The following is an 11,639-nucleotide window of genomic DNA, read 5'->3' on the forward strand; positions in this document are numbered from 1 at the left end:
CTGTCCCAAGGGGGGTTCTCTCCTCAAATTAGTTTGGCATCTCCAGAGCAGAAGGGTAGATCAGGACTGGCATTGGGAGGAACTGTGCTCCATTGCTGTCATGCTCCCCATTAAACTTTGTCATTTGTATTTTGGTCAGCTTTTCCTTCCTGTTTTCATTTGTCTTCCTCCTAATCTGTTCACATCCCTCCATTCCCAATAGGATTCACGGTCTTGACTTCCCCTTTTCGTGACTTAAGACTCGTGCACTTTTAGGAGAAGCTGGGGCAGCAGAGAGCCTGTCTGATCTGCACATGGGCGAGAACCAGATGTAACAGCCTTGTAGCCTAAAACAAAACTACACGTGCCTCTGATTGCGTAGTGTTTGGGAGTGTGGCAGATGCTTTAAAAGTGTTGGCCTCGTTTTAAGATTAAGTTGCTATCATTTACATTTTCTAATAATATTGGTTCAAATGACTTTTGAGTAATGTATAAGTGGTTTCTCTTAGTGATGAACCCACAGATCACCTGACTCTGCAGCCTCCCTCAGCTTTACAGAGGTTTTCAGTGTCTTAAAGTTCATTGTTTTGGTTTAAAGGACCACAATCCTCATTTCTGATTTACACTCATCATCATTTATAAACACAACGGACAGTGAAAAGGCTCCACCTACCCAGCGTCTAACAGCAACGTTAGCAATTAGCTGGTAAACATAATATATAGTTGTTTCCCTGTGGAGTTGGTGGAAACCAAAGTAGAGCTAAAAGCAGAGAGAATATTGGAGCTAAGCAGCATTCAGAAACTGCTCTTGGGAAAAGCTCCTGAAATTATCCACAGAGGCTGTACGTGAGATAACAAATCAGTTGCTGCAGACACTTTCTAGAGTTTCCCCTGCCAGGCCGTTGGTAAAAACCCTCTGGAGTCTCCTGAGGATTCACCAAGAGCGAGTGGGCACGTTGAATACAAATATCTCAGGATGAAAGAGACGTGCCATGTTGAAGACAAAGATGAAGATGTGAAGTTATTTACACAATGTGATTCGAGAGGATTTGGTGTTAAGGGTATTGTGCTGTAAATAAAGAAAACATGATCTACACCCCAGAATTCATGCATTACATCATGCTCCACCCCTCAACTGAACGTTCCAGATTTCTCTGTTGTGAACGCATCTGACCAGAGAATCTCCTGCTGCGTTCTTTATGTGAAAGGCAAACTCGGTAGTTAATGTCTGAAAACAGCTTTAGATTCTTAAGATGGTCTTTGTTTGTTGTCAAGTTAGCCAAAGCGAATTAGCAGCGTTAGTCACTTGATTGAAACGTGATTCAATTCTGAAGAACCGTTCATGTTGAAGAACTGTTCATCATAAAGATTGAGCAGATTGGATAAGTTGTACGTTTTGGAATACCTGAAACCCTTTTTTTGTGGAGTACTTGATGCGGCCCAGACGCTACCTCCAGGTAAATTGAGTTTGATACCCCTGAGGTAAAACATCACAAAGAAAGAAATTGCAGGAACTGGTCAAGCCAAGCACAATGTTAGATCAAAAGTTGGTCACCAGGAATCAATAACCACACTTAAACCTTTAAGGGCCTTACTTATAAAAGCTGACCTCCCTTTGAAAATGCGGTCACCCTCGGCTGCTTCTCTGTCTTTTACTTCTGCAAATGTCACCACGAGCAGGATCACTTGACATTTGACGGCTGATTAAATATTAAAATGAAGAAGCAGCTCTATGGCCTCTGAGTTGATTCTCTTTGTTTTAGCAAAGTCACGCTGGTAGTGTTCACTGAACATGAGCAAACAAAGCCAAATAGGTAACATGAATTTCGAGAGCATCTGGTTTGTTTTTTGTGGATCAGCAACAAAACTGCTTAAAATAAACTACAAGATGTCCCTTCAAATAATAACAGAGGAGAATATCAGTTCCTGTTTGCTCCATTTCCTTGATGAAGTTCAGCTTAGATTTCCCATCGGCTCTGAGAGTTTTTTTATCAGGGAGGTCAAGTGAAAGGTCACATTTAATGAATCACTCGGCTTCTCGCAGCCGCCCACAGGGTTCATCATCTACAGTGGATGATGAGCCGAGCTGGGGCTCAGCGTCATCCACAGAGTTGCTGCGTTAACCTCTGACCTTCTGTGCATGTGGCGCTGGGATGTATGCAGCAGAGCTTTAAGTTTGAAGTACTAAGCTCATCCATAGCAGTGATTGAGTCATGTACAGTCGACTTGTGGACAGAAACAGATCAAAATCAAAATGTTCAAGTCACTTTAGACAAATCTGATTTTTTAACCTGATGATGGCACGAGATAAAATTCAGTTATCACAATTCTTGAAAGTGAAATTTGACGAGTTGAATTAAATTTGAACTCAGTGAAAATATGTCCTGAAAAGATCCAGTCAAACCCAAAGTGGTAAACAAAGAACATTTCGGGGTTGTGCAGAAACACAGCAGACCATTGTTCAGGGAAGTTGTGTGAGAGAGAGATGCTGCCTGTGTCTGGAGGATTCATATTTAAGTCACATGTGTCAGGACACATTCAGTGTGTGAAAGTTTGTCCACCAGCTGCGGGGGCTGCTTTGTGTCGGCGACCCTGACCTTCCTGTGTAAGGGCCTCGGGGAAAACACAGCTTCCCTTCAGGGATCAATAAAGAGCACAGTGTAATTGTTGTTGCCTGTTTTAGAATTTCATAAGCATCTCTGAGGAGAGGCTGCAGAGGGTTGGAAGTGACAGGTTATCCCAGGGTTACCAACCATGAGTCAAATTTGCAAGACGTTTTGTTTTAAGCCACCCGACATTATGGATGGTAACGTAAGCACTCACAAGCACTGGAGGAGGAGGAAATTAAAGTTAATTACTGCAGGTAATGGACGTCCATCTGCATTTTCAATGTTGATCTGTCCTTATTGTGTCTTCATCACTGTATTGCAAACTGCCACATGATCTTGCAAAATCTGATAATGGCTGCACTCAGCTGATCACAGGTTGCATGATGGTTTTAGTGCTTAAATGCAAATAAGGTTTGTTTTGGCACTAAGTGCTCACACAATATTGATATTCCATTTGTGTGTTTCTATGTCTCCACCTCAGCAACAACCAGAGGCCAGAGGCATTATGTTTTCTGGTTGTCAGACTGTCCTTCCATTCATCCGTCTGTCTGTCCCATTCTTGTAACCATGATATCTCAAGAACACCTTCAAATTTGATACAAATGTTCAGTTGGACTCAAGGATGAACAAATTGGAAGAAAGTGAAATTTTTACATGAATTTGTATGTGTACAAAAGAGATTGTGTGATCTAAACTATACTTCCCTCCTATTTTTTTTTATCATTCCAGTTCTTCCCTTACGGTGATGCATCTAAGTTCGCCCAGCACGCCTTCAGGACCTTCGACAAGAATGGCGACGGCACCATCGACTTCAGAGAGTTCATCTGTGCGTTGTCCATCACATCGCGAGGCAGCTTCGAGCAGAAACTCAACTGGGCCTTCAACATGTACGACCTGGACGGAGACGGCAAGATCACACGCGTGGAGATGCTGGAGATCATCGAGGTAAAACGGCAAAAAATACGGCACTAAATAAGCTGTACCAAAAAAACTGTATTGATTTCACATACACACTCTATTTTATGTCTCTGTGAGGGAGAGCATTAAATTGGATTCATGAGTTTTTTAATGTTTTCAGTTTGTAGTAAAAATCCATATACTTCAGTGAAAAGCACCAATTATTTATTGTGTTAATATTTCAAGAATGAATTGGTGACAATTACACATTCATTGACCATAGTTCTAACATTTATATCATGCAGTATTTTCAGTACACCCCGCTGAGTCACAAAGATACAGCGCTTTTTTTGTTGTTTTTAGTTAAAGGTTATACAGCAGAAGTCTGAGCCTGCAGGGCCTGACAGGATACTAATTATTCATAAGCACAAATTATATTAAACAAGAGGCAGAGGTGCATGATTAGAACTGACTATTCCTGAACGATCATGTTGCTCGGGGTAACTCAGAAACCTGCTCTCTGTTCCTGACTGTGTGGGTTCATCCCAGTTCCCTACATTCCTCATGATCTGGATCCAGGTCAGACAGATTTTGTCATGTAAGTGAGTCAGAGAGAGAGAGAGAGAGAGAGAGAGAGAGAGAGATTACTTAGCAGATAGAATTACATGTCTACAGCTTCGTCTGTGTTCACTCACATCAACACTTAAAATCACTGTGTTTTTAGTCGAAAGTAGATCAATTCCATTTCAGGTACAGAATTATTTGAATTACTGCTTTGACAGACAGAATATTTGTCCATGTAGATATAACTGATCAATTTTAAGAAGCAGTGAAGCCCATAAGTCTTACCTTCTGTTCTCAAGAGGAAACATGCTGAGGTTCATAGTTGTGTTGTGTGGGAGGACATCAATGAAAAAGAAATACAAAAAGTGCATTAACTTTTCTATTCTGTACTTTAACTTGAAACTAATTTTGCATATGTATTTTATTCATTTCATTGATCCTGAGGTGCTTGGCTGTGTTTGTTCTGACTCAGTGTTATTGTTTACTGCCTCAACTAAGTCTTACAGACGGCTTGTGGAGATATACTGTAGCTTTCACTGTTCGTCACATGAGACATTGGTCATATGAAAGTAGATATAATCCAATAAAATGAGAATATACAAAAAAAGCAGTATCGAAAGTGCACATTGTAGTTGCTTTGCACTCAATTATGATGTCAACAGTACATTGCATTATCTTAAGAGCAGGTCTCACCTGCAGACTGAGAGATGTTCCAGCTGTGCTGTGTCCTCAGAAAATGTTTAAGAGAAAAGGGGATGTCTCATTTCACTACAATTGGGTTTCCTTGATTCCTTTTCCTCACATTTCTCAGGAAAAAGCACAAGTGATGCGTTAGAGACTTGTGCCTAATCCCTTTTTTAAAATCCTCTGTCCTCTTTCTCCCCCTGCAGGCGATCTACAAGATGGTGGGCACAGTGATCATGATGAAAATGAACGAGGATGGCCTGACGCCCGAGCAGAGGGTGGACAAGATCTTCTCCAAGATGGATAAGAACAACGACGACCAGATCTCACTGGAGGAATTCAAAGAGGCGGCCAAGAGTGACCCGTCCATCGTACTACTGCTGCAGTGCGACCTTCAGAAATAGGCTGTAAGGGGCGAGCGGGGTGCTCCGCCATCCGCCACGGACTGCACAGAAAGAATTTCATGTTCCATTCAGTTTGCAGCTATTTCCACTGAAAAAAAATTATATGCTTGGACTACCTTTCAATGGATCTGCTTCTTGTGTTTGAAACACTCGTGTGCATGAGAATGTTATTTGCTATAAAAAGATCTACACACAACATACAAGAGTGTGCGGGGTGAAAGAGTGCGGGATGCACACTTACACCACAGACAGATACACCAACAGCAAACACACACACACACACACACAATCTGTCACGACACATTAACACCTCGCACAAATAATATATATAGATATATAAATATGAATATATATAAGTTATTTAAAGATCAACTGCCAAAATGTGAAGTGTGCAATGTATTTTCCATACAGTTTCATTTTACTGGAGCTTGCGCATCAGTGATGTGCTTCGTTGAATTTACCGCTACTCTATTTATTGTTCCGAGTTTACTGACGCTAGCTGTACGTGTTTCATAATACCAAGTAATGTCAACCGATCCAAATTCCTATGATAATGTATCTGCCTCCAATGAGACAACACTCTATCCATCGTCTCTGATATTAGCTCTAGGCGAGATGGATTAACGTTCGTCCCACTTTTCCTTCTAAAACATGCTTGTACTGTCGGTAAGAAAAAAAAAAAAAAAACGTAACTGTAGTTAATTTGCATGCCTTTAGGTTCTGCCTTAAAAAAAGCTCCTCATTCTGCACCCTGTAATCGAAGACAGAAAGCCTTATCAAAGCAGCGCGGCAACACTGGGGAGTGTAAACAACGTTTTACCGAATAGGGAGGGCGGGGGGTAAAAAAAATCCAACAAGTATCGTCATATGGGATGTAACTCTTGTGATCTGTCGAGACGTTTTTGCTTTAACTGTGGGAGCATGTTCCCTTGTAGATTTAGGTGTGGTATATGTTGCTAAGAACTAAACCCCTGCCCCTGTGTTTAAACACACTATCATTGCAAATTAGGAGACGCTGAATGCGGAGGAATCAGTATCAGAGACGAAAACAGGATTTTTCAAAAAAGAGCTAATGTGATGCATTAGACTGGAGGCTCGTGAGATCAAACATTGAAATCAGGATTCCCTGGAGAGTGACCGAAGCTTCTCTCATAGCCGGAGTCACATCAAATCAGAAAGAAGTAAAAGTGTTCATCTGTAGTCGGAGAGCATTGTTATCAAACTTAGTCATATGTCACCATCACATCCACTTTATTTCTTTTGTTTTTCCGATAAGCCTGCAGGCTGCATATCAACGTGATGAATCTTTTTTCCACTCTGAGAGAAGAGCAGCCCGTTTTTCAACCTCTATTGTTCTGTCATTTTTTTCAGTGGAAGTAAATGAAAGTAGTGAGAGGAGCAGTGAATGGCGTTTCATTAGAACACACTGTAGCTACTAGAGGACAGCCCTTACTGTAAAGCCATGTGTTAAGTAGGTTGAACTATCCGCCCCCTCCTCTCCTCTTCCTCCTCCTCCTCCCTCCCCCCGACCTTTCTTCAAGTATTTCTCTCTATCAGTCGATCTTTTTGTACTTTTTTACTCCTGTCGCTCACACGTGGTACATGAACTGACGGAGGCTTAATGTAGGGAAGTTCAGCGAGGAGTGGAACCTCCTTAGAAAGGATTCAGAAATGACCTCTGAACCCCCCCCCCCCCCTCACACACACACACACACACACTCTCTCCAAACCTGCATATTGCAATCAGTGTTCTAAGAGCTAAAGGAGATATGAAGTATCATCATAAGACAGCGTTGCAATAAAGACCCTAGCAAACCACTCCATCGTCTTCTCTCTCAGCAGTGTGGCTTGTCTCCTGTCAACTTTGTATTCTGAACTTCTTTACATGAGCATCTTTGGCAAAACACAACGTTTCTAATTACAAAACCTGCAGTTACTACTGTTGCTATCAAGATACCAAATGTAAGCGAAGGCAACCGTGTACAAGGATTCTTTTGTAGCATGTATTGTGTCCCTGACGACATGGCTGCACTACTCCCTGTGTTGTGATTTACTCTAATAAAAGGAACTCTATGGGCTCTGGTCTGGTCTGGTGACTCAAACAAAACCGCCTCTCCGAGCAATGTCACATGTAGATTGTAGTCGGCAACAGTCAAACTTACGATATTATGAAGCACTGAAAATGATCTGAAAATCTGGAATAATCAAGTTAAAGAAGAATAATGATATAATAGTAGACGTAAGAAAATCAGCTAACCTGGGACACGGCAAGAGAAAAAGGAAAAAGAAGAATAGGGAAGAGGAGGAAAAACAAAACGGGTCATCCACTTTAATACATTTACTTTCCTTCTTTCTTTTTCTCCTGTTGCCATCACTCTGTTTATTCTATCCAATGTTTCCCCCATGTGGTAATTCTGTCACCTCCTTGTAGTGCAGGGTCGGTCTCATCATGTCGTACTTATGTCGTATTCCACCAAATAAAAAACGCCAATCATTTTTCATATACTATTAAAACGTAACGGTTTTAACTGCATCACTTTTCCAACCACATTTTTATGATCGTCTTTTTTCTGCTTGGCTTTGCTGGCTACTTTCCACCCAGTCTCTATGGCAACGTACGACTTGAAGGAAGGTCAGCAGAGATCTTTGCAGTCGGCCTGGATGTTAGTGTTTCACTGTACGTTCTGCAGCCAACCAAAGTGTTAAGCTGTAGTATTCACCCCCGGCTGTGAATTACTGACCTCGACTGTGTTTAAAGTCTTGGCTGACAGATTTAAACAACAATGTCACTCCCACAGTGGAAATACATTCACTTCAGTAGTGTAAACAAAACTTGGAAGTATTTTCCTTTAATTACCATTTTGTATCACTTTGCATTTTAGAGGAAAATATTCAGCTTATGCTGCAGTTTATCCCTTTATAACAAGTAAATACAGGAAATAAGTTTGATTCCTTCATAGATTAAACAAACCGGTTTTAAATCAGTTGAAACTAGTTCCACTTTCAGCTGCAGCACTAAACCTGCTCCTTTAATGCAGTTGATAATGCAAATCCAACTTGAGCATCACTCTGCATAATAAGTACTTTTTCATTGATTAGAGCAGCGATGAGTCTGCTAATTGATTTCTAAATGATTATATAACTGGTTTATAAACTGTCTTAAATGTTCACCACTAGTTTTTAAAGCCATAGGGGACATTTTCAGAATTCTACTTAAAAAATGCTGCTTCATTTTCACTTGATCAGCTAATTACTTCAGCTCTCCTTTTGATGCTTATAAACACATTTAGCTGATGAGGTACTTTTACCTAAGTGACACAACAGGGGAGTTTTTTTACCAGCAGCTGATTTACATTTTGTATTACTACTTTCACATAATTGAAGAATCTGAGTACTTCTTTCACCACTGACCTCAGGGGTTACTGTTAGTTACCATGGGGTTCAAACAGTTCCCCGTCCTGACATTACAGGTAGAGGACACCCGTTTGACACTTTGGGAAACTACTGAACTTGAAGAGAAGATGGTAAACATTCAGTCTGGAATATGTTTTTATTGCACTAAAACTTATCTTGTCTCACAGGGCAGCAGAAAGATATATTGACTCTCTGGCATTAGTGATGCTCCACTCACTCACTGGATAAAACAATCCTGAAGTAATGTTCCTGCCTAACCACTAGGTGTCGCTGCTGATGTTTTACTTTCTAAAACGGTGGTGTAAATGTTTTCTCCATATTTGCATGCGGGAGCATAAGATGTTTGTTTTTCAGGCAGGTTTACACTGAATGACTAAAGCATTAAGAGATAGAAGGTTGGTTTTTGAAGCAAAGACTAACAACAGAAAAGACTGAGAAAGCCTGTGATGTTTACTCATGACTCTTTGGTGAAAAACCTCAGAAAGCACAGGGTTCATGCGGAGGCTTGTGTCCTCACACACGAATACCCAGAAAACTCTGAACTAAAGTCCCAGAGACTGCAACTTCACACGCTGTTTAAAGCTTCAGGCCAACTTAAAAAATTGGTTGACTGTCTAACCACTGTGCAAATGTGGGAGATGCTTTGTCTATTGATCTAAAAGGGTTCATTCAGAGGATAGCGCTTCCACTACATTACAGCTACAGAAAGAGGAGAGAGGAGAGCTTTTAGCAAAGGAACATTTATTTTACAGAAACCTTACACTTCACATCATCATATCCGATCAACTCAAATTTAAGTCACATCGCAGGCTTTAAAACTAGTTTACAGAAAAATAGACTGAAAATAATGTAAATGAAAATCAAGTTACCCCGGGTAAATAATTAGTCCAGTCACTGATCTGAATCCTGGTCAAACTTATTTGATGCTGAAGAGTCTGTTGATTGCTTTGACAGTAAAATCAAAGTTTAAAGTCCAAGTATTAAAAATCAAAGTGACAACTGAGTTGTGAGAAATAGCATTGTTTGCGACTGGAACACAACTCGGTGCCCTGACACAACATACGTTTGTAAAGAAAAGAAACAAGATCTGGGAAATTCCTGGATACTGGAAAGAGGACAGGGACACTCCACAGAATGCTACTTTGGAGGGTCTGTGTTGATGCCGTATTTCTCTTTTAGAAGCTTCAACTGCTCCTCTTTCTTCTTTGTGTCCATCTTCTGGAAAGCCTGGAAAGAGTTGGTAAAACAGAAGACAAGATACATTTTTAAAGCCTGCGATATTACCATTCCAAATATAATAACTGTCAGACATTTCCTAAACAATATCCCGATGTGATCTGACTGTATCCACACAGACACTGTTGGGCTCATACATACTCTGTTTGCATTGTAGTAGAGAACCACCAGGTAACGGTTGCAGACGTTGAAGCCAGACAGATGGTCACAGGCGTTTTTGGCATCAAAGATGTCTTCATACACCACATAGGCCGTTCCTCTTGATTCAGGTGTGTTCCCTCTGAGCAGATGGAGCAAACACAAAATACACAAGTAGTGATTAAGAGTGTGGATATATTTTCTCCATCATTTATTCCGTAAAACAGTTTTCATATGGTGCACGTGATTTTAATAAATAAATGCCAATGTCATACTCAGTTCTTAACCTGAGGATTCCTTTGAGTCACGCTTAGACACTCAGATATTAAGAGATAGATCAGACTTCATGCTTTTGTTTCCCGTCTTTCAACTGCGGGGGATGCTGCTGCCACCTTCACATCTGTATGCTCAAATGAAGTGTATAGACGTGTGTCATTTGGGGATTATACAGGTTATAAACACTTACGTTCTGATTTGCCGTATTGGTCCATATTTCCCAAAGATATCGTACATTTCCTCAGCTGTGATCTTGTAAGGAAGGTTCCTGATGTACAGGATTCTGTTCACCTCAGGAGGTAATCGAATCTGCAGAAAATAAAGAAAAAAAGACTTTCTGTTAGATACGGTAGTTGTTGAGTCAGAAACATTAAATACGCATGTTAAATGAATTTGCAATCAGACGTCAAGATAAGAAATCATCTTGAAGATCATGTCACACTTAAGGAATACGTTCACTGTTTCTTCATCTAATACTTCAAACTCCATCTTATCTGCTATGTGATAAAGGCTAAAACTATCCTTGTTCATTTGAATCTGTTCTTTCAGAGATTAACTCTTATAAATTCTGTTCCTGACTATTGATCATATCACCAGCCCGGGGTTAGATCAGGTAATGCCTAGAAGAAGTAAACACAAGATCATCTTCGATTAACCTAAGTTCCTCTGTTTACATGTGCGGCCGTGTCGCCACATTTCTCAAACAAAGCTTCAGGTCACATCTGGTCCAGATGAACTCATCCCAATGTGCAGTACTGCATGTTAACTACACTGTCAATTCAAATTCGCCCAAATAAAAAGCTTTAAAAAGCCCATGTGGTTGTTTACAGTTTGTTAGCGTGCTAACTGGCTATCCGCATGCTAACGCTAGCTCTTAGCCGCACCACTGTGAGTCCCTCAGTTATTCTCGTGACAGAATAAACCAGCTCGACTGGCGTGGACTTACATTAGCGCGTTTCGCTGCTTGCATAGCCATGGTGAAATCCTCAAAGTGTCGACTAACAGACGGAACCACGAACAAACACTTTCCTGATTCTTCACTGCGAACGTCAAAATGGGGGAACTGCGGTCGGTCGCCGGGCTGTGACGCACTTCCTGCTTCCGACTACGCGACCGAACACAAATGCAGCGCGGTGCTGCCACCTAGTGGGTCAATGCAGACCTACAGAGGAGGCCACTTCCTCAGGCGACAAGTTTGAACACAAATAAAAATGTGATTAATGATTAATTAATTAATTAAAAACATCCCACACTAACTCACACTGTCTGACTTACATGAGCAATACACACAATCTTTAATTCTGACAATCTACCACGAACATTTTTATTTATTTATCTTCCATTCAAGCAGGAAAAAGGTGTAAGTAACAAAATGAATGGCTGACAACTGAATTCCCTCTAGCTGTCTCAAGTTCAGGTTCAGGTGCACACTTGCTCA

At 40.9% G+C, this 11,639-nt stretch overlaps 2 protein-coding genes across 2 annotated transcripts in view; one reads left to right on the forward strand and one right to left on the reverse strand.

The window, feature by feature from the left end:
* Positions 1-7,215, forward strand: part of vsnl1a (visinin-like 1a) — a 34,351-nt gene extending 27,136 nt beyond the window's left edge. The window contains exons 3-4 of the mRNA XM_020091467.2: positions 3,318-3,533; positions 4,940-7,215. Coding sequence (XP_019947026.1) covers positions 3,318-3,533; positions 4,940-5,137 — 414 coding nt within the window. The 3' untranslated portion in view covers positions 5,138-7,215. The remainder of the gene's footprint in view (positions 1-3,317; positions 3,534-4,939) is intronic.
* Positions 7,216-9,275: 2,060 nt separating this feature from the next.
* Positions 9,276-11,326, reverse strand: sf3b6 (splicing factor 3b, subunit 6). The gene is made up of 4 exons (XM_020091641.2): positions 11,148-11,326; positions 10,392-10,510; positions 9,929-10,067; positions 9,276-9,778 (listed from the first exon to the last, which is right to left on the reverse strand). The coding sequence occupies exons 1-4, from the start codon at positions 11,175-11,177 to the stop codon at positions 9,689-9,691; spliced, it is 378 nt and encodes a 125-aa protein (XP_019947200.1). The 5' UTR covers positions 11,178-11,326; the 3' UTR covers positions 9,276-9,688.
* Positions 11,327-11,639: the final 313 nt, after the last annotated feature.

The sequence above is a fragment of the Paralichthys olivaceus genome, chromosome 19, assembly GCF_024713975.1.
Source record: "Paralichthys olivaceus isolate ysfri-2021 chromosome 19, ASM2471397v2, whole genome shotgun sequence".
NCBI classification, from domain to species: domain Eukaryota; kingdom Metazoa; phylum Chordata; class Actinopteri; order Pleuronectiformes; family Paralichthyidae; genus Paralichthys; species Paralichthys olivaceus.